This window comes from Xenia sp. Carnegie-2017, unplaced genomic scaffold (genome assembly GCF_021976095.1).
Source record: "Xenia sp. Carnegie-2017 unplaced genomic scaffold, XeniaSp_v1 HiC_scaffold_13, whole genome shotgun sequence".
Lineage (NCBI taxonomy): Eukaryota > Metazoa > Cnidaria > Anthozoa > Malacalcyonacea > Xeniidae > Xenia > Xenia sp. Carnegie-2017.
Window position 1 is genome coordinate 4476422 of NW_025813436.1, and position 21902 is coordinate 4498323.

The following is a 21902-nucleotide window of genomic DNA, read 5'->3' on the forward strand; positions in this document are numbered from 1 at the left end:
AATCCCTGCACTCCTAAAGGGTCTTCCAACAGTTTTTCGGTAGTAATACAAAGAGGCCGACGAAATTGTCATGTGAATCCCACGTCAAACGTCTAAAGACGAATGTAAGTTCCTGGATGTAGTTTTGGCTTGGTTTTTGGCTCAATTGTTTTTATGATACTGTTCTTGGCGTTAACGTTTTGGGTGCTTTTCATATTTTTCGACGACAAGCCACGAGAAGATAAACCAGAGCTTAAGGTGTCTGGACCTCTATCTCTATGTACTGTATCATGATTTTTGCCTTTTACACTATTTTCATGGCTCTACCCCTGCCGAACACTAGCAATTGAAACAGCGTTCGTGAAGTTAATTGTGAAGGCGTCTTATTGTACATTTCTTTCTTTGGAAATCTACTTTTGACTGGATTTCACCTTTTTAGCAAGATAATCTCGGCAAATAAACCTCAGCGAGATAATTACGGTGAAGAACTCCACTTTAATGTAATTGCCGTTGACGTTTCGGAAACGTTTCAACTTGCCACCCAAATTGTCACCCTTATGATATTGAACCACAAAAAAAGCCACTGTCACAAGGCGAGCCACAGTACAGATGTGCCAATGCATTTCGTTTTCTTTTCTGGCCAATTTCGCTTTCTGGCTCCAATATTCGTTGTTTTTTTTGAGATCCAAACTAATGAGACCAGGTGAATTGTTCAATGACACAGCTACATATGACAAGATCGTGAAACCGATGGCCATATTTTATCGTTTTCACTGACCAAGCGACGTACTTCTACAATGCTTGGTCAGTTTATAGAAGTTGAAAAGGTTTTATTGAACGGCTATTTTGTTTAAAACTTTTCGAATTGAGACGTGATGAATTATGCTATCCACTTTTTAAACTTTTTTTCGTTTATTGGTAATGAAACGTACGTATGATTGCTCACTTTGTCTTTGTATTTTAGTAATTTTATTTAATTTGGTAAAATATATTCGGAGATTGTTTTTATATTAATTTTCTGCTTTACATCTTGTAATCTTTATAAAGAATGCCTATCACTAATTGTTATTTTTCTAACGATGTCTTGCATCGTATAATCCACCTCCAAATTCCCATAAACTTTACTTCTAACCATACTTATTTAACTTAACTAATAATTTCAAGTAGTTTTTATCCCACCGTTTATGAATTCTAGCCATTTAAGAGGTGCATAGCTTTAATTTCCCTGATCCTGCATGGAATACTGATGTGTCTCTTTAAAGTACACTTGCTACAATGAAGTTTTGCTTACTTTAATAATCAATTTTGTGTTCAGAATTGTGCAAAAATTTGCTGAATTCCAACAGTGTCTAATTAACTAAACCTTGCACACTAAATAAACGATCAGTGCCAGTTTGAACGTGCAAAATGATTGTTGTTGAACAGATCGTAATTGTGGATTCAAACAACGTGGAGTTTTCTCACTTACATTTACATTTTTTGCGTTTAGCGCTTTTAATTGGTTTATTTTTAAGACGTATGCAAAAACTGATTTGTACAAAATCGACGATGACGCCATTATTCAAATGTAACATGAAGTACATCAAAAAACTTCAGAATGCAGAAATTCAAATTCCCTATATAAAATTGTAGTGAAAATGAACAATAAACAAGAACACTTTTAAGCAAAAAATGTCTCTTGTCTCGTACGAAGACAGTGATGACAGTGGCGAAGAAAATGTGAACGATACTGTCTTACTAACTTCTGTTGATAGTAAGGATGAAATGCCTGCTCTTGTTGAACAAACGACTGTAAAGAAAATCGAATCGATAGCCTTACCTAACAGGATTACTAATGAGAATATCGAGAGTGAAGAGAGTTCAGCGACGAAAACCAAGTCAATAGGGAGCTTGTTTTCATCCTTACCTGTACCATGGAAAAGTTCCGTCTCGTGGACGGACAAGAATTTGTCGAAAGACGTCAAGAAAGTCGGTCAGTCAAATACCGTGAAAATATCCTTGCCAAATCTGGAGGCGAACGTAAGCTTTTTGTCAGATTATCTTCGGCCATAGCCTTGCATGTTGTGCTTTGAAGCTGCATTTTATTTTTCATTAGTCAGTATCTAAGTTTTCTACGTAAGCTTGGTAAGTTTTCAAGAGATAGTCATGAAGTTCGTATATACTGCCATCTCCAAGCTCATTCTGTTGAAGAACAGAGTGAAAATAAGATAAGGTGTAATTAATTGCAAGCGTCTTTATAGCAATGCTAGTGCTATTGATTTTTGGATTTCCGGAAGATTTTTATTGACTAGTTTGCTTCAAATTTATTTTGAAATATAAATGTTGCAATTTACTTTGACCTGCATGGAAGGAGCTGAATGGTTTTTTCTTTCTTTCATCTAACTTTATCGTTTGCCTTTGTGATCCAGTCAGATTCTGATGATGAGGACTATGCTGTACGAAAAAAATCAAGTTCCATTGTAGACTCTCAGGTAATGACCTTTCATTGTTTTTCTTGTGACAAGGGAATTTGCAGGTAGAATTTGTGATATTCACACTGCAATTCTTTGGCTATCCCTGGCTTCAGGTGTAGACATTAATTAAGACCTTTTGATACATAGGATATTTATTGTTTCTTAGGGTAACTTTGGTCTCAGTGAAAGCATAAGCTGTTATGTAGTATTTCACAGGCTATCTCGGAGACAAAATGTACTTAATAATTTTTGTGATGTGAGACCCACAAAAAAGGAAGTTTTCTATGTTGCCCAATCAAATGCCACATTCTACGAATGTTGATTTTGCAAATACATGAAAACTACATGAAGTGTCTTTGCCGTATCCCATAATCCTCACAGAAATTGATACTTATGTAATTAGCGAGTTTTGATATGTTGCCATTTACGCTCTGTTTCAGAAAATTTTGCAACATCATTTCACACATTCTATCCCGTACTGTTATTTTAGTAAAATGCAAGACAATTGACATTTTTTATTCTAAACATTTCAACAAGTGCTGCATGTCATCAATAGCGATTATTTTATTTTTATATTCAGTGTCAATTGTCTTGTGTTTTACTAAAATACTTTTTGCTGTAGTAATTTTATGTACTGCCATGTTTGTTAAAATGTCATTTCACACATCTTTTCCTGTACTATTAGTTTTGTCAAAATAAAATCATTAATTTGCACATTTAACCCCTCCTGGGGTCTACATGTTTATCAAAGTACATATTAGTGAAAGCTTGCATGCCACTATGAATAATTTCCAGCCTACATTTTCAAAAAGTAAAGCAAAAAAACCCTAAAAAAAACATTTTTTTTTTAATTTGTTTTTTGCTTCACTTACATGACACCAATGTCTGTCTCTCTATTGAACCCTTTCAGTATCCTATACATCGAAACCTTTTAGGGTAGACTAACTTCTCAACCTTTTTCTAGGCATTTTTACAAACTGGTGAAATGTTGTGTAGTCGAAGGGCGAGCAGTGGCGAAACCAGCCCGAACTTTTACTCCTACAATGCAAATTTTTTTCGACAAATTTTCGTTCATGTCTTTAGAAATTTAATAAATTTGTTGTCTTTTTAGTGATTGAATACCAAAATATTTGCATTGTAGGAGAAAAGTAGGTAGTGGGAAGAAGGAGGTTTAAACATTGAAATCGACTAATGTTCACGTGATAAAATCTGAATGCCAAAACGTTTCTGAAAATTCACGCTTTCGCCGTTTTTTTTGCATCATTTGTTTATTCGGATGTTTTCGCGGCAACGCACTGCCACTGGAGAGGGCGACATGCAAAAAATACTGACATTGCTCCTTGTTTTCGTGCTAGAAATCCACACGTTTGTTCTCTATGTTGCCGAAACCAAAACACGGTGTTGTCGTGAAGGAAAACAATCCCAACAGACCGGTGGCAAAGCTGGCCAACCGACCGCTAATACCCGACAGCTTGCGTAGAAAGCAAGCCAAGAATGTAAGCGGTACTCAGGTCAAGAAGTCCTCGGCTCAAACTTCGAAAATGCAAGAAAGTGACGATGAAAGCGACCACGAGGAAAGTGGAAGTTTTTTCTCTTGGAGCGAAAAGATTGCCGTCAGTGAGTCTACAGGTGTTTCCACGAGCCAAATTCCTTCAGGTATGTAAGGTTCAAGTATTTTTTACCATTTTATCTTCCCTTGACTATTACCAACTTGTCCAATTTGTTTAGGGAAAGTCTTGTAGCCTGGGGTGGTTAGGGAAGGTCTTGTAGCCAGGGGTGGTTAGGGAAGGTCTTGTAGCCAGGGGTGGTTGGGGAAGGTTTTGTAGCCAGGGGTGGTTAGGGAAAGTCTTGTAGCTAGGGGTGGTTAGGGAAAGTCTTGTAGCCAGGGATGGATCCAAGATGTTTATAGGTGGGATAGGGCAGTGTGACCAGACTTCATAATCCGTTTTCATGAGCTTAGGAAATTTAAATAATTTCAACATTTGGAACATTGGGAAGCAGTTCGCACAGATTAACCCCTGTTTGATGATGAATTATACATATATAGTCACACTGAGGAGGGTTCTCTAGTTTGGATTAGATTTCGGTCTCTACTTGTTGCTGTACCCCACCTTACCCTTACCCTAAATCCATCTACACTTCTAACATTACAGTGTTCAACTTCACGTTTACTTTCAATTTTCTTGCAACACGTGCGTATTGATGTGCCAAAATATCTTGTCCTTTTTATTATAAATTAGCTACATCTCCCTTTGTTGTATTATCGTGAACTTAGGATCAACGACCTTGTCCGTTTCCGGTCAAGTCGAAGAGTCTGCGAATGTAAAGACCACTTTCTCCACTACAAATGTCCCGCTCGAATTCTTGGTGTCCCCAGAGGCTCCCAAACCACCTCAACCTTACCCTTCACATGACCAGGATAGTGAATTTGATATGCAAGGAAATCCCCAATCTTTGCCTTACTCGAACATAGACCCAAATGTATTGCCTGACTATTCGAGCACCAATGAAAATGCTAGTTTTAATTATTCTGCGTCAAGTCTTCCATATCATGACACCACGAGCGATTCGTATGGATACGCCATGGGTTATTCGGGAAATTCTGGTCATTACCAAACGCAAAATGTAAGATAGTACTAACTATATACAATGCTATCAATGTCTTTGTGGCGTATGCGCACAAATGCATTTGTCAAAAATGCCGTGAATTTGTTTCAGCTCATGTAAAATATGTAACGGTGCGAAGAAATTGTTTTTCCAAAGTCATTCTACTTATATAATATATGATATCATTTACCATTTCTTTTTATATTATAACCAGAATAATTTGATAAATTTCATTGGTTGAGAGCTATGATCTATAAGAGGACATTCGCACGGAAAATTTCATATTTATAAAAACAAACAAATGGCGGATATATTTGAACATTTATCGCAATACCTCCGTGAATAGGAAAATATAAATATTCATAAAGACGTAGTTGAGGCAGTTGACGTATTTGAGCTAACAGAAAAGAAAAAACCCGGTTTTCAAACATTAATTTATAGTTCATCTTCGATAACAAAATTTCAACAAAATTGATCAGCCATTGCTTGTTTATTTTGTCGGCCAATCACATTTTATCACGTGATTAAGCTAGCCAATAGCATTTCTTCAATCCTATAGTCACGTCAGCGTGATATTTGCACAATCAAGACTTTTCAATGTTGCAAGTGTTGGTAGGAAAGAAAACAAACTGTTTGACCGTTTAATTTGGGAATTTTTTTGTATATAAAACAAATAGATAACATTTAACCGTTGTCTATACAGTTATAGAAACACGAGTAAGACGTAAATTGTAATAAAAACTGAAAAAGTGGCCACAAGCCGCCGGGGCGATAAATTTTATCTATTTGTTAAACATTTACTGAAAATACGTATTCAATATGTGGTTTTGCTTATTCATTTACGTTGGATTTAGTACAACGATCAGTATGTCACATCTCAAACACCGGTCGATTGGCAACAACCCGCACAACCTGCAAATCAAGAACAACCCGAGCAGGTGAGCAATGATATAGTGCAATGAATTAACTGCAATATACTCTTCATGTGAATGTTACGTGTCATCTGGCCATCTCACGACCATGTAGTATCATCGAATCTTACAAAAGCATGGCTGGAAAATGTTTGGCAATGCCTGACAATTTTTCACGAATTCATACCCATGAGAAATATTTTTGCATGTCGCGTGAAATATTTAGAAAAAAAAGAGTAGACTAAAAATGTTGATGAATGCAAACATTAAGGGAACGACACTATTTTAGGAAAATGACTAGCATCCGGCACGCATGTTTTCAATTGTTATTGATAAAAATTTTCGTAGGAAATATTTATTTCTGAAATTGTCACTGGAAGTGAAATATTTTGTCCAGTTGCGTACAAACATTCCCAATTATGTCGAGTTTGACTGCTGCCTCGAAACTGCTGTTCGCCAACCAGTCGAACATCGCACAAAAAGGTACAATAGACTAAAAGTTAACTGTTGTTACTCTTCAGTTGAAACGATTTCTCGGTAAACGTGGACGCGGTGAGGAGAACATCGCCATTATTGATGTGAATGCCGATGATCAAGTTGCATCTTCTGATGACTGGAGATCCAACTATCAGAAGGAAGATTTGGACAATAAACCGCTCTCAAAGGTATTCCATGTCTAATGTCTGCTCGATAAACCCCCCCGTCTCTCGTTTTGAACCATTATTTCCCCTTGTCCGGGGGGCAGGGTGACCAATGAGATGACCAGTGGCTCCCTGTGAGAGACTGGGAGACACTTTCGGACCAAGGGGCCGTCAGAATACATCGCGGAAAATATATTCCATTTTGAAATACTTTGAAAGGAATCCCATTGGGAGTATTTTAAGCTTAAATATTCTTTAGAAGTTTTCAACAGTGTTGTGAAAAAGTCTTTTGAAATTTAAGCTACGTGCAAACGCGCTCAACATGTTGACTCAACATTTACTCAACATTGTCTTGCTTTTGTTGTGTGATGTTTAGCGATGTATATAAGCGCTCTCAACGTGTTGACTCAACATTGTCTTGCTCTTGTTGTGTGATGTTTAGCGATGTATACAAACGCTCTCAACGTGTTGACTCAACATTTACTCAACATTGTCTTGCTCTTGTTGTGTGATGTTTAGCGATGTATACAAACGCTCTCAACGTGTTGACTCAACATTGTCTTGCTCTTGTTGTGTGATGTTTAACGATGTATACAAATGCTCTCAACGTGTTGACTCAACATTTACTCAACATTGTCTTGCTCTTGTTGTGTGATGTTTAGCGATGTATACAAACGCTCTCAACGTGTTGACTCAACATTGTCTTGCTCTTGTTGTGTGATGTTTAGCGATGTATGCAAACGCTCTCAACATGTTGACTCAAGATTGTCTTGCTCTTGTTGTGTGATGTTTAGCGATGTATGCAAACGCTCTCAACGTGTTGACTCAACATTGTCTTGCTCTTGTTGTGTGATGTTTTGCGATGTATACAAACGCTCTCAACGTGTTGACTCAACATTGTCTTGCTCTTGTTGTGTGATGTTTAGCGATGTATGCAAACGCTCTCAACGTGTTGACTCAACATTGTCTTGCTCTTGTTGTGTGATGTTTAGCGATGTGTACAAACGCTCTCAACGTGTTGACTCAAGATTGTCTTGCTCTTGTTGTGTGATGTTTAGCGATGTATGCAAACGCTCTCAACGTGTTGACTCAAGATTGTCTTGCTCTTGTTGTGTGATGTTTGCGATGTATACAAACGCTCTCAACGTGTTGACTCAACATTGTCTTGCTCTTGTTGTGTGATGTTAAGCGATGTATGCAAACGCTCTCAACGTGTTGACTCAACATTGTCTTGCTCTTGTTGTGTGATGTTTAGCGATGTATACAAACGCTCTCAACGTGTTGACTCAACATTGTCTTGCTCTTATTGTGTGATGTTAAGCGATGTATACAAACGCTCTCAACGTGTTGACTCAACATTGTCTTGCTCTTGTTGTGTGATGTTTAGCGATGTATGCAAACGCTCTCAACGTGTTGACTCAACATTGTCTTGCTCTTGTTGTGTGATGTTTAGCGATGTATGCAAACGCTCTCAACGTGTTGACTCAACATTTACTCAACATTGTCTTGCTTTTGTTGTGTGATGTTTAGCGATGTATGCAAACGCTCTCAACGTGTTGACTCAACATTGTCTTGCTCTTGTTGTGTGATGTTTAGCGATGTATGCAAACGCTCTCAACGTGTTGAGCGATGTTGAGCCTATGAGATAAAATGTTCCACGATGCCTAGCAACGGCGGGAACTATATACATACATATACAGTTAAGTGACGCCAATTTTACAAAAAATACGACGCACTGTGCGCATGCGTTAGCTCAACATCATTGATTGAGCTGTGCAAACTCATTAAACATTGTAAAGACACACATCGATGAGCGCAGAACAAAGAAAATGTTGAGCGGTGTTGAGTGGAATGTTTTAACAAGTTCAAACTTCTCTCCATAACGCTCAACACCTCTCAACAAGGTGTGCATATGCGCTAAACATGTTGAACGATACGTCTTACGGCTGGTTTGCTGCGCATGCGTAGACAGCAGAAGCTTCATGGGATTCATCAAGTTGACATTTAGCTTTAAAATGAGCTTTTATAGTGTATTTTGACCTACCCTAGATCCGCAACTGCCGAGAGAAGTTCTTTTTTGCATACTGGAGAACACGCTGTTTTTAACGCTGTAGTTTATACTGAAATTTGTAGCAAAATCAAGAAAGCTTAATAAACTTGAGTAATATTGTGCGCTTTGTTTTGAAGCACATTGCAATTCTATACCGTTAAAAGCAGCGTGTTCTCCAAATACGTCACGTCCGGTGAACTAGACCCGGTAAGAGCACCTCACAGTCAAAGACGAAAAAAGCCAACTTTGAGGCCCAAAAATTCAAGGAAGATGAAATTTCCGTTTCATAAAATTATATTGCAAATGTTCTAGAAATGGTCAGTCCTATCTAAATAACTTATTTCCCTGAGTGGGGATGATATTGGCACTTTAAGGACTAGATATTTTTTTTAGAAAAAAGGCAGTCTTCCCTCATCCCAGTCAAGAAGAAAACATCAAATAACTTACTTAGCCTTTCAGGTAATTTGCTGGTATACGTGTGTTTTTATCATGAAAGCGTTGTGTATGTGCTTCGAGTGATCGAAACGCGAGATATTTAATGAACAATGAACGGTCTTCAAAGTTGAAATAATGGATTATTTGACGAGACTTTTTACAACATTGACGCTTGTAAAATCTGATACACACTTTGTTTATCGTTATGATTAAAATGTAACCACACAAAACGCGTATTGCTGTTGTATTAAAGTCTTAAACACATCTTTGTTTTATTATGCAATTTGAGGTCAAATTTAAACGTTCTAAAACTTTTCTTGTATTGACCAAGGCTTTTGTTGTTGCCTATTGAAAACTTTTCTTGTATTGACCAAGGCTTTTGTTGTTGCCTCATGAGTTGTCTGGTAATGCACTCCAGAATCTTGCGCATTCATTAGAAAAAACTTTTGAAATTTCCTTGTTTCGCAACTAGTTATGTCAAATTATAGCGAACTGAGCATTCGCAATTTGTGTTGACCGATCTTGTTTACTCGAAGCTGTTTTACACCAATGATATGTATATTACACTGGATAACGCATCCATGTATAAAATATAGTAAGATAATTGAAGCCGGAAGTTGGTTCATCTGATTATGACCTTCGTGGGGGGTAAACTGGAGATTATATGATGCTGCTGCTTCTTCTTAAAAAATGTAAATTTTTTTTTAACGACATTTTGTTATTCACATCACTAATATCATAAGAATTTCAAATTACGTCTTTATTATATCAGTGAAGAAACAAAACAAATCGACCTAGAAAAGTAATCAGAAAGACATTTTAATGAACAATAGTAAGTTGAAAACGGTATTATCAAACTCTACGAGATGTACATCATCAAAATATGCGAATTAAAGTACCTCTGTTGTCATTAAGCGAAGCAAATTTCAACCAGTTCCTCCGTGAACAATTTCTTTATCGATGAATATGTTAAAGATATGAATACCTTCGTTCTTACTTTGTTGTAAATTTGTAATTTAAGTATTCATCTTCTAAAAATGCCTCGCACGGCTGAATTGTCCTCGTCACATTCAGCTTTCATCGTATTTTGCCTTCACTACAAATAGAAGGGAATTTTTAAGTTTTATTAAAGTGACGTGGCACTTGACGAGAAATATGCCCAAACACAGCGTGTCGTTTAATTTTATGGCTATCTTTAATTTGGTTTTCAACATTTCTTTTGAGGACTACTCGATTGTCATTCACCATAAAAATACGCTCTTCTGAGCAACATTTAATTTTGTAAAACGAGCAAGTCCTTGTTCGTGGTCAGCGGAGCGTTACATAGTGTGTCCGTGGTTCACGGAGAAAGGGCCCAAAATCTGAGTGTCACTCCCCTCCCCTAATGTCTCTGATCGACCCTGTTTATCCACACGTACCATTTTATCACATCAGCCTCAAAACCTCTTCGTTCGTGTTGATCGATTTCATATTTTTTCAAGCTCTTGTTGTGTAATTATTAGGCTAAAGAGAGGGAATGGGAACTAAGAAATCAGTGGTCTGCCAATAGACAAACAAGACGACAAACGCAGGCGAAGTATGGATTCTAGCGTCGAGCATAGGTGAGATGCTTCTTGAGACGTACTTGCTGGACTAGTACATCTTAACTCATCCGTTAATGGTTGCGCTTGAAGCAAGTCGTGACATTTGCTTTCATATATACAGGCTGGAACCTACCTCTTCCCCTGGTTTCTCCCTCGCACAGAACTTTAATCGTTTTATTGGGAGGGAAAATCCTGGTAGCGAGGTTGAGAGGAAAGCCTCAATTTCACATTACAACAATTGTGTGTGGACTTTCAGAATAAGCGATGGGAAATACAGTTCTATACTTGCCGGTCTCGGACTGAATGTATCTAGGAAAGCTACTTCCCTCCAAAAATTGAAGCCAGCACTTTAACTAATCTCATTCTTTCCACGCTCGGCCAAAAGAAAGTATACTTACGACGATGACGTAAAATGCGGGACTTGACTCCCAGACACGCGTGTCGGGCTGTAAAATTTGCCTTCATTCAAATAGAGGCATGTTCACCAAATGATAGCCTTGTTGTATATATTCATTTTGTTCAATCGTTTTTGTATATTTCTAATCAACGAGACTCGGGTGTACACTTTTCCATCGCTCATCTTGATATTTTCACAACAATTGTAATCGCACGATGAAAATTTATTTACTAATACAACGTGCAAACGCGGTGAAGCAGTATTACATAGCACAATGAAAACCAAACTTGTTTTTGTTTGAATAGAAATGTGTCTTTCGAGTACAATGATTGCACACAAACATTTGAGTGTTGTTTGTGTACAGCACAGGGGTTGCAGAAAGGGGGAACTAAGGGGGCTGCCGCCCCTATCCTTTCCAATAATTCAGATGGGGGCTATGCCTCTCCAATCAAAGAGCTACCTTCTTTAATATTTTTTACGTAATATATGTTTATATTTGACAAGAGAAAATCATCGACATAGATGGACTCTTGAATACTGACAGCCATTTTGAAAGCTTGCTATTCCTACAGACTTTTACTTACTTAAAGTACTGCATGTTGATGCAAGGAAGAAAATTGCGCCATATTTGTTATTAGAACATGGCGTAAATGCAATAGCAATACGGCGCAGTCTAAAATATAAAGCTTTTTCCCTAATCTTAGACCGAAGCAAAAAAAAAAATCATATCATTTGTGAGTTCGACAACTACAAATACAAAGGTCAAAATGTCACGCCCCTACCAAGACATTTTTTGTTATTCAGCCCCCGTAATGCAAAACATCTTTCACCACCACTTGTGCAGGCTGGATTGTTTGGGGATTGTTTATCCGTAGCTAAAAACATTTGAAACAATCATTTGATTTATAGTCAATTGTCATGTCATATATGCAATACCAGGAAGTCGTTTGTGATTGGTCCAGCTATGCGCTCAAGTGCGTAATTTATAACTAAATATATTATGAATGGGCTTGTTTAAAAAATCCATATTTGAGCCGTGGAACAACTAAGCAAAAAACTGGATGGCTGCCATTGCTTGCATGTAGCTAAATTTCACCTCCCGACGAGTGTGTGTCTTGAGGTAAAGATCCGCATTTCATATTAATATCGCTATAATCTTTGTTTGGGTCGTGCATGGATCCTGCCCTTCCTGTTTGCATGCGGTTCAAGGATTTCATAATATTTAGTCGTGTGAAAGTATTCATTTTTTGTCATCTCGATACAGCCTGGAGTTGCTTCTATCGAAACAACGTGTTTACTTTATTCAGATGTACCGTCACGTTTACCAAATACTAACGAAAACAAAATAAATAATGGATCCAATTTTAAGAAACGACGGCAACCGAACCTATCGTTCCATTTTTCTTTTGGAGAGTGGGCTCAGACGTCTCGCGAAAATCACTCTGTTGATTTGTTGACAATTAAAAATAGTCGTATATGATATAGCTTAATCAAATGGTAAATATCTCGTGAATATATTTTAAAGTACAAACGAACAACATCAACGTTTCTTACGAGTCTAAATAAAAAGTAGTGTCTCTGGTTTATGCCTTACTTTCACCACTATTTCAGTGGCGCTGATTTATACATACAAATAACCCCACCCCCACCCCGCCCCGTAAATTTAAGGTGACTTTTAGTTTTTCGACCAGACTGAAAACAGGATAGTTCATGACATTGTCTTAAAGCAGAAATGTTTGTATAAAATATTAATACAATTGACTGACAAAGTCGGAAAACCCTTCATATTGGATAGGTAATTACTGAAATGTTTTTGTGTTCCAACTATCAATACGAACAGAGTACAAGTTTTGATGCAATTACATAAAATTTTTAACATGGTATTTGTACTAGTTGATTTTCTTCTCCGTATATTTGTGACGTTTATCTCCTTAACTTTTCCTCGCCAAACTACGAAACCTTTCACCCCCGTTCATTGTTCATTGTATAATATAATGTACAACAGAATTTTTCGAAAGTTTTTCATTTGCATTTTTAACAAAGTTTATAACAATATATAATACATTTTAAAAATGTATAAACAATTTAAACGAACTTTGGAATCCTTTGCTTTCTATTTTTTCATCCATAAATACCCAATATACATTACATAAATAGAACATCTTGTCTCAAAACAATGTGCATCATAAAGTATCTTGAGATAACTGAACCACAAAAATGGCAAAACGTGTCCATCAACGCTAAATAGTGAGTTCATGAAGTCTGTGGTTGTTGCCTGCTCGCGGGCTGTACACGAAAACGGGCATGTAGCTGAACGAAGGGAGCACGGCGTGGTTTGAGTAGCGGTTTAGGTCGATGTATCTGGTGAATGTAGGTGTGTAGGCAAACTGTGTTTCCCGTGATATGTCGTTCTCGCGCTTGTGATTGGTCATTTCCACTTCGCTTGCTTCCGTTTCTTGCGACTTGGGTGTGTAGGCAAACTGCGTTTCCCGTGATATGTCGTTCTCTCGCTTGTGATTGGTCATCTCCTCTTCGCTTGCTTCCGTTTCCTGCGACTTCTCGTAAAGGCACTCCATCGAAGATTTCACTTGCGATAGGCGTTTCCTTTTGGCGCGTCGATTTTGAAACCAAACCTGAAGCATAATGTGTTTCTAATAATTATTTTGGGTCCTGGTGCCGACTTTCGCAATTACGCATTTAAAGTCAAGTTCGTGTCGCCTCTTTACAAAGCATTGAATATTGTTTGGTTAAGTAAGCTATCTCCGTGCATCACGAAGATTTAATTTGCTGGAAATACATTTTGCTGTTTTCTCTTGACGTATGTTTCGCAGACAAAGAATGTATTATCGAAACGATATAATAGGGCGGGCATCATCTCTGGCTATTTAGCGAAGGAAAATGCTGAAGGCTCACAAAATAAAAAATGACGGCAAATTCTGCTTCGATTCTAATCTCAACCCTAACACATTACCAGCTGTTTACATTTTGCATTTCGTTCTCCTTCGTTTCGAGACTTTATAGGTTAAAAGAAGGAATTCGTTTTCCTTTAATGCAATAACGCAAAAACATATTTTCCAATCGTAAAGATCAACAAGCCTGTTGGAATGGCCGTTCCCATGTAATCAAGACTCTAAATTCCAATACCAACCTGCACTCGGGCCTCGGAAAGATTGATCTTTTCTGCGAGCTCTTCGCGAGCTTCGATCCCCGGATACTGACAGCTCTCGAAAACTCGTTCGAGTTCTTGAAGTTGTTTTGCCGTGAACGCTGTTCGATTCCTCCGCGATCTCTTTGCTTTGAGCGTATTTGAGCCTAAGGATGCAATGAAATGAAATGAATGATTTGAAACCGGGAGAATCGTTACATGTTTGTGGAGTCATTAGTAGGGTCTCGAGAAGAACTATTGGTGCTGTTGTTGACTGACGTTTCAAAATCCTTAGTTGTTGTCATATTCGAAGTCAAGTGAGGAGTAAACATGGTTATCACTTCACGATGACTACCGCCAAAGATTTCGAAACCTCAGCCAACACCAACTGTCCTTCTCGGGACTTTACTAACCTGGGCGATCTACGCATCTACAAATATGCATTCAAATTCTCATTACAACCCGGCTTGAAAGAACATTTTTTGAATTGTTGGAAAGAGAAAAGAGTCTCTTAATAGTAGCTAGAAATCCCAAGGTGTTCTATCAATGTCTGTGTTTCATGTATTTATGTATGAGTTTTGCCAACGCTTTTGATATCTTGCTCAATTTTTTTAACCGGAATGCTGTATTTGTAATTTTTTTATTGAAAGAAAACGGTCGGCGAATACGAAGGCGAATTTAAGCTTCTTCCATTTTTTAAAATTTTACTTTACGCATGCATCATTGGTTAAGGTTTACTATTCGTATCTGTACATAAAAGTGATTGAAGTATTCATGTTACCTTCCGATGGTTTCTACACGTAATTTTACTTGTCATTCGTTACAACGCACTTATTTTGTTACGAAAACCTCAAAAAGGTTGAAAAAAGTTTCAAAGTCAACATGACCGAAGTTTTTTGTGGCATAGAATTGTCGATGAAGGGATTGGAGGATTACAACTTTATTTATGATTCTCCGATATCATTTCTTACCATGTACTGTCTCCGTGCGATGTCCTATTGCCTTTAGCATCGTCTTCGACTTGCGAAAAATTCCATTTGTTGGCCTCGCTCCTAAAATCGCATCGATGGAATGATCGACTTGCGTCTCGGTAAATGTTTCCCTCTTCATGTTTCCTCTAAATCCAATGTCGTAACAGAACTGGCTTGCGGCTTTGCTAGAATGCGGCTTTGCTAGAATGCGGCTTTGCTAGAATGCGGCTTTGCTGGTTGTGTGATACTGGTAGCTTGCGCTTCTGACTTTAACTGTTTCGTTAATTTGAATTAGCATAATTGTGTTGTAATATCGTTGTTCATCGTTTTCGTATCAAATATTACCGCTTTGTCTTTCGCGACAAAGACTTCTTTATGCAAAAAGTTATATTTTGTCATTTGTTTTGAAGACAAGTCAATTAGTCCCTGGTATGTAGCATATATCGATTCCGCTTCGAGCTTATTGTGTAATAATTTTTCTGCTTCATTCAAATGGCCGAAGTCGACCGTTAGGATTACAAACTGCAGCACCAATATTCGCTTGCAAAAAAATTTGAATTTGACTCGTACTGCATGTTTCGTAATATTCAAACATATCAACCTTTGTACCTCTCCAAATATCTCCCTGCGACAGGTTTCGTTGAACGCGCGTGTACAACGCAAGAGGACCTTAATCAACGATTAGAAATTCCGTCTTTTTCAGAATTCACACGTTACAAGGCGCGAATCATGAGCGCAAACTTGCCTTTTGTATTGCGAATCTGCAAACTTTAACTGCATAAAGTGCATATATGTTGTATAAATGCACATGCTTGTCTTGCACAAAATGAAGATGTTGCACCTTCGCTTGCTGCCGACATTGAAAATGGATAGCTACTATGTGCCTCTTTGCTTAGTATACTTAAAGTTTAGCTCTGCTCAGTTTATTTGCATTTTTCTCAAAATGGTTCACTGATAAAATAGCAAATGTTTTTATGGCCAAGCAGTCCCTGTGGGTTTATTTGAACCGTGATTTCGGAATTCGTTCCAAACTTCACTCGGCTCGGACCGTTTGATTCAATTTTTCTTCTCATTTTCGATATCGGACCAGTTTTCAAAACACATTTGCACGAGTGATACCGATATGTTAAAGTAATTTTGAAAAATTTAGAAAACCAACTTTGTATGAAAATCCTTTAACAGCGGATAATTTCATGAAGTATAAAAAGAAATTGCGATATACATCGACGTTAAGGTTCATCTTGAACTCAATATTTGAAAAAACAAAGACAAAACAATTTTCAAATTGTGCAATATTTATTGCATGATAAATTTGCACAATGAATTTTCAATAAATTCAAATTATTACAATTTTAAAAATGTCTGGTCTCTGTATTGACTTCAAAATAGAGTTTAACCATGGATATAATATTCATAAGTTCCTGATGCATACATAATAGCTGGGGCCATGATGTGTAATCCAACATGGCGGCATCAACAGGGCAAAAGATATATAGATTGTATTACGAAAATGAGGTTTTTTGCAGTTCTTGTCAATGAATTGTTTCGAAATTCATCTAATCAAAGTTTATATGAAAAAGGAACATACAGCGATTGTTTTGAGCATATATTTGAGTGAATTCAATAAAAACTCGCGAAATTATCCACCGACAACAATTTGTGTAAAATGGTCACTTGGTCAATTCCTGCATTCCATTGCCAGAATAATGATGACATCTGGCCTCTCGAATATTGTGATATATTAGATCGAACATTCTGAGATTGGCTGAGGTGTAGTGATGGAATGAATCGTTGGAAATGCACTCCATATACTTGTTGAGGAATCATCAATCAAGAAGGAGACATTTATATGAGTATAATCCAATGGGTTTGTCCGGTGTTTATTGTAAAATTTGTTGCATTAGCTTCTAATAAATTAATACGATTTCAATTTAAATGGATGATTAAAGTATTATGCCATGTCATGTGTCTTGTGTGTGTGTGCTAATGTGTCTCAATAATCAGTAATAAAATGTGAAATATTATTTCCTGATGCAAAATTTGATGAATATGTATATGAGATTCTATATGGTCACAGCATTTTAGAACATAACTAAAGTAAAATTATGAAAATTTCCTTATATTCACATTTTATTGATTGGAGATTTACTGAACTGCTTGTCAAATAGTTCATGTTAAATTGATGCATGCAAATGACCAGTAAAATTGTCTGAATGTATTGTTTTAAGAACATGATACACCATTCAAGTTCAAAAAGCTAGATGTCAACATATCATCATATTTCTGGCTAAAAAATGCAGGAATTGACCAAGTGACCATTTTACACAAACTGTTATCGGTGGATAATTTCGCAAGTTTTTATTGAATTTGCTCAAATATATGCTCAAAACAATCGCTGTATGTCCCTTTTTCATATAAACTTTTATTGGATAAATTTCAAAACAATACATTGACAAGAACTGCAAAAGACCTCATTTTTGTAATACAATCTCTATATCTTTTGCCCTGTTGACGCCGCCACGCGCGCACATATAACAAGTCAATGATTTAGAACCCAGTCTTCTAGATGTCTAACTATGGTATCAAAGTGAGGCAAGGACGCCATCTTGAAAGGTGGCAAAAAGCAAAACTCAAAATGAAAAGTAAGTTAAAAAAAAGTTTAAAAACCCCATCCTATCAAACATTTCAAGAATTAAACTTAGACTATCAACTTTGCGACTCTATAGCAACTCAGCAAAAGCAGATATTACTCGTAAATACTCTCAATTTTGCCACCCTTTAAGATGGCGGCAAGATGGCTGCGCATATTGGCGGAGTCAGATATCTAGTAGATTGGGTTCTATGTCATTGTAACATGTACATACGTCAGCAATCTATGTTTAATATATCTATGAGTTTAACCCTTCGGGATGGCGTAAAAACTGCTCTATCTTAATTGTTCAGGTATGGAAAATAGTTCTAGTTTGTCCGGTCATGTTGGTATGAGTCAACTTTAGTCGATATTTTGATTGTTTTTAAAACAGCTTCATAAAGTATGTCATGGCCAACGTTGGCGTTGCATTTCGAAAAGAGTTAGCTGTATAAAAGAAGGATCGTGAATAATGACATCCTTAATTGTAATCGTAAAATATGAATCCGGTGGCAAATCCTAACACTGATCGTCTTTATTGTACTTTACTTCTCAAATGTCTACATCCAGTCTGTCTGTTGATCTGCATGCTTTCAATGCATGCCACGTCAGACACTTGAATTCGCTAGATGTCTCTATGCGAGGTAACAAGTTGAAACATCAGTTCACATCCTCGAAGAACAAATAATGATTTATAAGTTCTGTCGTGAATGCTGTTGGACTTTAGAGGTCACATGCTGAAACATCAGTTCGCATCCTCGAAGAACAAATAATGGTTTATAAGTTCGGTCGTGAATGCTGTTGGACCTGTGAGGTTACATGCTGAAACATCAGCTCACATCCTCGAAGAACAGATAATGGTTTATAAGTTCGGTCGTGAATGCTGTTGGACCTGTGAGGTTACATGCTGAAACATCAGTTTGCATCCTCGAAGAACAAATAATGGTTTATAAGTTCGGTCGTGAATGCTGTTGGACCTGTGAGGTCACATGCTGAAACATCAGTTCACATCCTCGAAGAACAAATAATGATTTATAAGTTCTGTCGAGAATGCTGTTGGACCTGTGAGGTTACATGCTGAAACATCAGTTTGCATCCTCGAAGAACAAATAATGGTTTATAAGTTCGGTCGTGAATGCTGTTGGACCTGTGAGGTCACATGCTGAAACATCAGTTTACATCCTTGAAGAGCAATTGATGATTTATAAGATTTGTTGAGAATGCTGTTGGTCCTGTGATGTCATGCTGAAATGTTAGTTCGCATCCCATCGAATAGGCTTAGCAAAATGATTTAAAAGTTTTCTTAAGAATGTTGCTGAACTGCTTCAAGTCTTAAACTTTATAAAATCAACTGATTTCGACATTGGTATATTTCCATAGACAGAAAGATAGATATAGACATTCTTTATACCTCACTGCTATTTGTTGTCACTGTAGATTATAAATAAATTTTATATAATTGAAGTGATAAAACATAGTCTTCATCTTGTATAAACTCAAGATTTGAGTTATATTTGCTATAGGGACAAGATTTAAAAGCAATATTTACACTCTATTTCAAAGTGATTAGCAACCTTTGTGATTATTTACAAGGAGTAACTATGCAAGATCACACTTGCTTATAAATATAATCACTTGGCTTTTGAATCTTGCTTCTGGCTATAATATTGCTCGAATCTCGAGTTTACCAGATGACACATTTTTGGAGTATTTATCTCTTCATATTGTCGGCCGGAAAAGGTTTTGGGTGTACAATTTTACAAAATTTTACAAATCCTGAATTAGGAAGAGTCGAGTATATAGTCCTTGAAGGCTTTAGACTAAAGCTGCGAGATCAAAATGATCGCATAAGACATACAGCTACTTTTTCATTCAAGGTGCAAATACACAATTAACAATATAGCATGCGGTGTTTTCCATAATTGCCTATTTTTTATATTGTATTGACTGAGTTATTACATTCAGACGCGACCACACGGCATGACCGTTCAAATATAATTTGATCGTGATAAGCATGTTTTTCGTATCTTGATCATCAATACAGATTTTTATTGTGCTTCCACCTATAACTTATTGTATCCCATGATCTTTCAATCTGATGTTTTCACCTGAATTGCTCGTGAAACTCGAGTCTTTTCTAATGTCGTGATATTTTAATAATGTACGATATTGAATCTATGAAATTATTTTAGTTCGGGGTTTGGGGTCAATACAACTGTTTATATATGGTGTTTGCATCGGGAGAGATCAATTAAGGATGAAACTCGCGCGTCTTCATGTATTCTTTAATAAGTCTTGTGATTACATGTTAAGATTTATAAAAGTATCCCAGACTTCACTAAATTTTTCTCTATTCTTCAGTTCGTCGACCTCATCGGTAATGATATGCTGAATGTTAACTGCCGTGTACGTTCATCGTCTTTTCACATTTTTCTTCAAAACGCGATAACGAGTGATCCTAATAATTCCTAAGAAATTGATTTGTATAACGAAATTTTGTGTTCTAAGTGGATTTGTTCATTAACTCACCTTGCGATCTTTATATTGTATCAACGGTCATCTCTTACGATTTGCGCAATGGTTCGACCGTTATAGTATTTCGTAATTTTACTACAAACGCTGCGTTGCACATGTTTGAGCGACTGCTTGGTGGTTGCATATGTTTGCATTTCTGCGAACCGAACGTCTGCATTTTGATAATCACAAAAAAAAACTTCGACGTAGATATACACAAACTACCTTCACACACTTGCACTAAGATGGCGTTGTTCTTCAATGCCATTGACGAGAGCGGCTCATAAAATAAGCATTAATATTCATAAACAATTAGTTTGGCGTTCATTACCGTGCATGATTCCGATCAATATGCGTTAGGGGGTTAACTAAAGCTTTCACAGTCATTTTAGTCGTCTTATAACTGAACAACCATCTTTTTCAGTTCATTTATTTTTAAATTACACTACGATCTATCTCAATGTTGTTATTCTTTAACAACACAACCATCTCAGTTGTCTTATTCTTCATTGAGACAACCATTTCTCAGTCTTCGTATACTTATAGTATACAACCATCTTAGAAATCCTTATTTTTTAACAACGCAACCATCTCAGTAGTCTAATTCTTCATTGAGACAACCATCTCAGTCTTCGTATACTTATAGTATACAACCATCTTAGAAATCCTTATTCTTGAACAACACAATCATCTCAGTAGTCTAATTCTTCATTGAGACAACCATATCAGTCTTCGTATACTTATAGTATACAACCATCTTAGAAGTCCTTATTCTTTAACAACGCAACCATCTCAGTAGTCTAATTCTTTATTTAGACTACCATCACAGTCATCTTGCTCTTTATTAACACAACTATCTCATACAGTTGCTTTCTTTCTTCTATAAGATTCCTATTGACATTAGCAAAAACGGTTCCATTTCGAGACTGACTTTATTAGCGTTATTTACTAATATTTGCAGTGTCAGACATTAGGCGTTAACTATGACTAAAAGAAGCACTTTATATCAATTACGTCTATATGCATGTACAACGTAATGGAAGGGTGTATCGGAAGGGAGGATCATTTAAGAAATTAAGCGTATGTTATTTTTAGCAGTACAAAGACAACTATTTTACACTGATGTTCGACAGAACTATTTTTAAACAGGATGTTTTGAACAGATGTTCGTCACACTACAACTTTCTTGTCAACTCGACCGTGTCAGTCTATATTGTCTTTTGTGTGACTCTTCACCATTCTTCTCTCGCCATTTCTCAATAACGGACAATAGTGTGTATAAAAAACATAACACGGACATACTTATACAAAAAGAGCTTTACAACTTTGTGATTCGCGCCATCTGCTCTCACTGCATTTCAAACTTGCATGTTTGCAGTAAAAATGTGACGTTCATAGAAAGCGTGGCGATTAAACTTTCATGCATACGTACTAATACAGGTGCTGCTACACTTTGCAAATTATTTTACAATTATGTCGCCAGACAAATTTGATTCAGAGGTGAGATATAAGGGGCGTATAAGCGTGAAAGTCCACCTTAAATAAACTATACAAAAGTTCACCATCGCAGTTGTATTCATGTATAAA

The 21902-nt window shown here is 36.9% G+C and overlaps 2 protein-coding genes and 3 long non-coding RNA genes across 5 annotated transcripts; 3 read left to right on the forward strand and 2 right to left on the reverse strand.

Moving 5' to 3' along the window:
• On the forward strand, positions 1-993 carry LOC124456831. Its single transcript, XR_006952499.1, has 2 exons — positions 1-104; positions 663-993. It is a non-coding gene; the product is annotated as an uncharacterized LOC124456831 (long non-coding RNA).
• A 572-nt stretch (positions 994-1565) lies between these two features.
• Positions 1566-12600, forward strand: LOC124451928 (proline-rich protein PRCC-like). Its single transcript, XM_047002536.1, has 9 exons — positions 1566-1998; positions 2388-2450; positions 3788-4088; positions 4708-5057; positions 5894-5977; positions 6472-6615; positions 9035-9100; positions 10579-10677; positions 12364-12600. Exons 1-8 carry the CDS (start codon positions 1651-1653, stop codon positions 10663-10665), a joined length of 1443 nt encoding a protein of 480 aa, XP_046858492.1. The 5' UTR covers positions 1566-1650; the 3' UTR covers positions 10666-10677; positions 12364-12600.
• A 463-nt stretch (positions 12601-13063) lies between these two features.
• LOC124451940 (ALX homeobox protein 1-like) lies at positions 13064-15430 on the reverse strand. Its single transcript, XM_047002542.1, has 3 exons — positions 15173-15430; positions 14205-14368; positions 13064-13689 (listed from the first exon to the last, which is right to left on the reverse strand). Exons 1-3 carry the CDS (start codon positions 15309-15311, stop codon positions 13297-13299), a joined length of 696 nt encoding a protein of 231 aa, XP_046858498.1. The 5' UTR covers positions 15312-15430; the 3' UTR covers positions 13064-13296.
• A 2320-nt stretch (positions 15431-17750) lies between these two features.
• LOC124451955 lies at positions 17751-19813 on the forward strand. Its single transcript, XR_006950752.1, has 2 exons — positions 17751-18115; positions 18196-19813. It is a non-coding gene; the product is annotated as an uncharacterized LOC124451955 (long non-coding RNA).
• A 259-nt stretch (positions 19814-20072) lies between these two features.
• Positions 20073-21278, reverse strand: LOC124451947. Its single transcript, XR_006950751.1, has 2 exons — positions 20331-21278; positions 20073-20269 (listed from the first exon to the last, which is right to left on the reverse strand). It is a non-coding gene; the product is annotated as an uncharacterized LOC124451947 (long non-coding RNA).
• Between the last annotated feature and the right edge of the window lie 624 nt (positions 21279-21902).

Coding starts and splice junctions, on each gene's coding strand:
- LOC124451928 (XM_047002536.1), top strand. CDS start 1,651: ATGTCTCTTGTCTCGTACGAAGACAGTGATGACAGTGGCGAAGAAAAT. Junction 2,451..3,787: donor GTTCCATTGTAGACTCTCAG/GTAATGACCTTT, acceptor TTTTCGTGCTAG/AAATCCACACGTTTGTTCTC. Junction 5,978..6,471: donor ATCAAGAACAACCCGAGCAG/GTGAGCAATGAT, acceptor GTTACTCTTCAG/TTGAAACGATTTCTCGGTAA.
- LOC124451940 (XM_047002542.1), bottom strand. CDS start 15,311: ATGAAGAGGGAAACATTTACCGAGACGCAAGTCGATCATTCCATCGAT. Junction 14,369..15,172: donor TCGCACGGAGACAGTACATG/GTAAGAAATGAT, acceptor TTGCATCCTTAG/GCTCAAATACGCTCAAAGCA. Junction 13,690..14,204: donor TTTCCGAGGCCCGAGTGCAG/GTTGGTATTGGA, acceptor ATTATGCTTCAG/GTTTGGTTTCAAAATCGACG.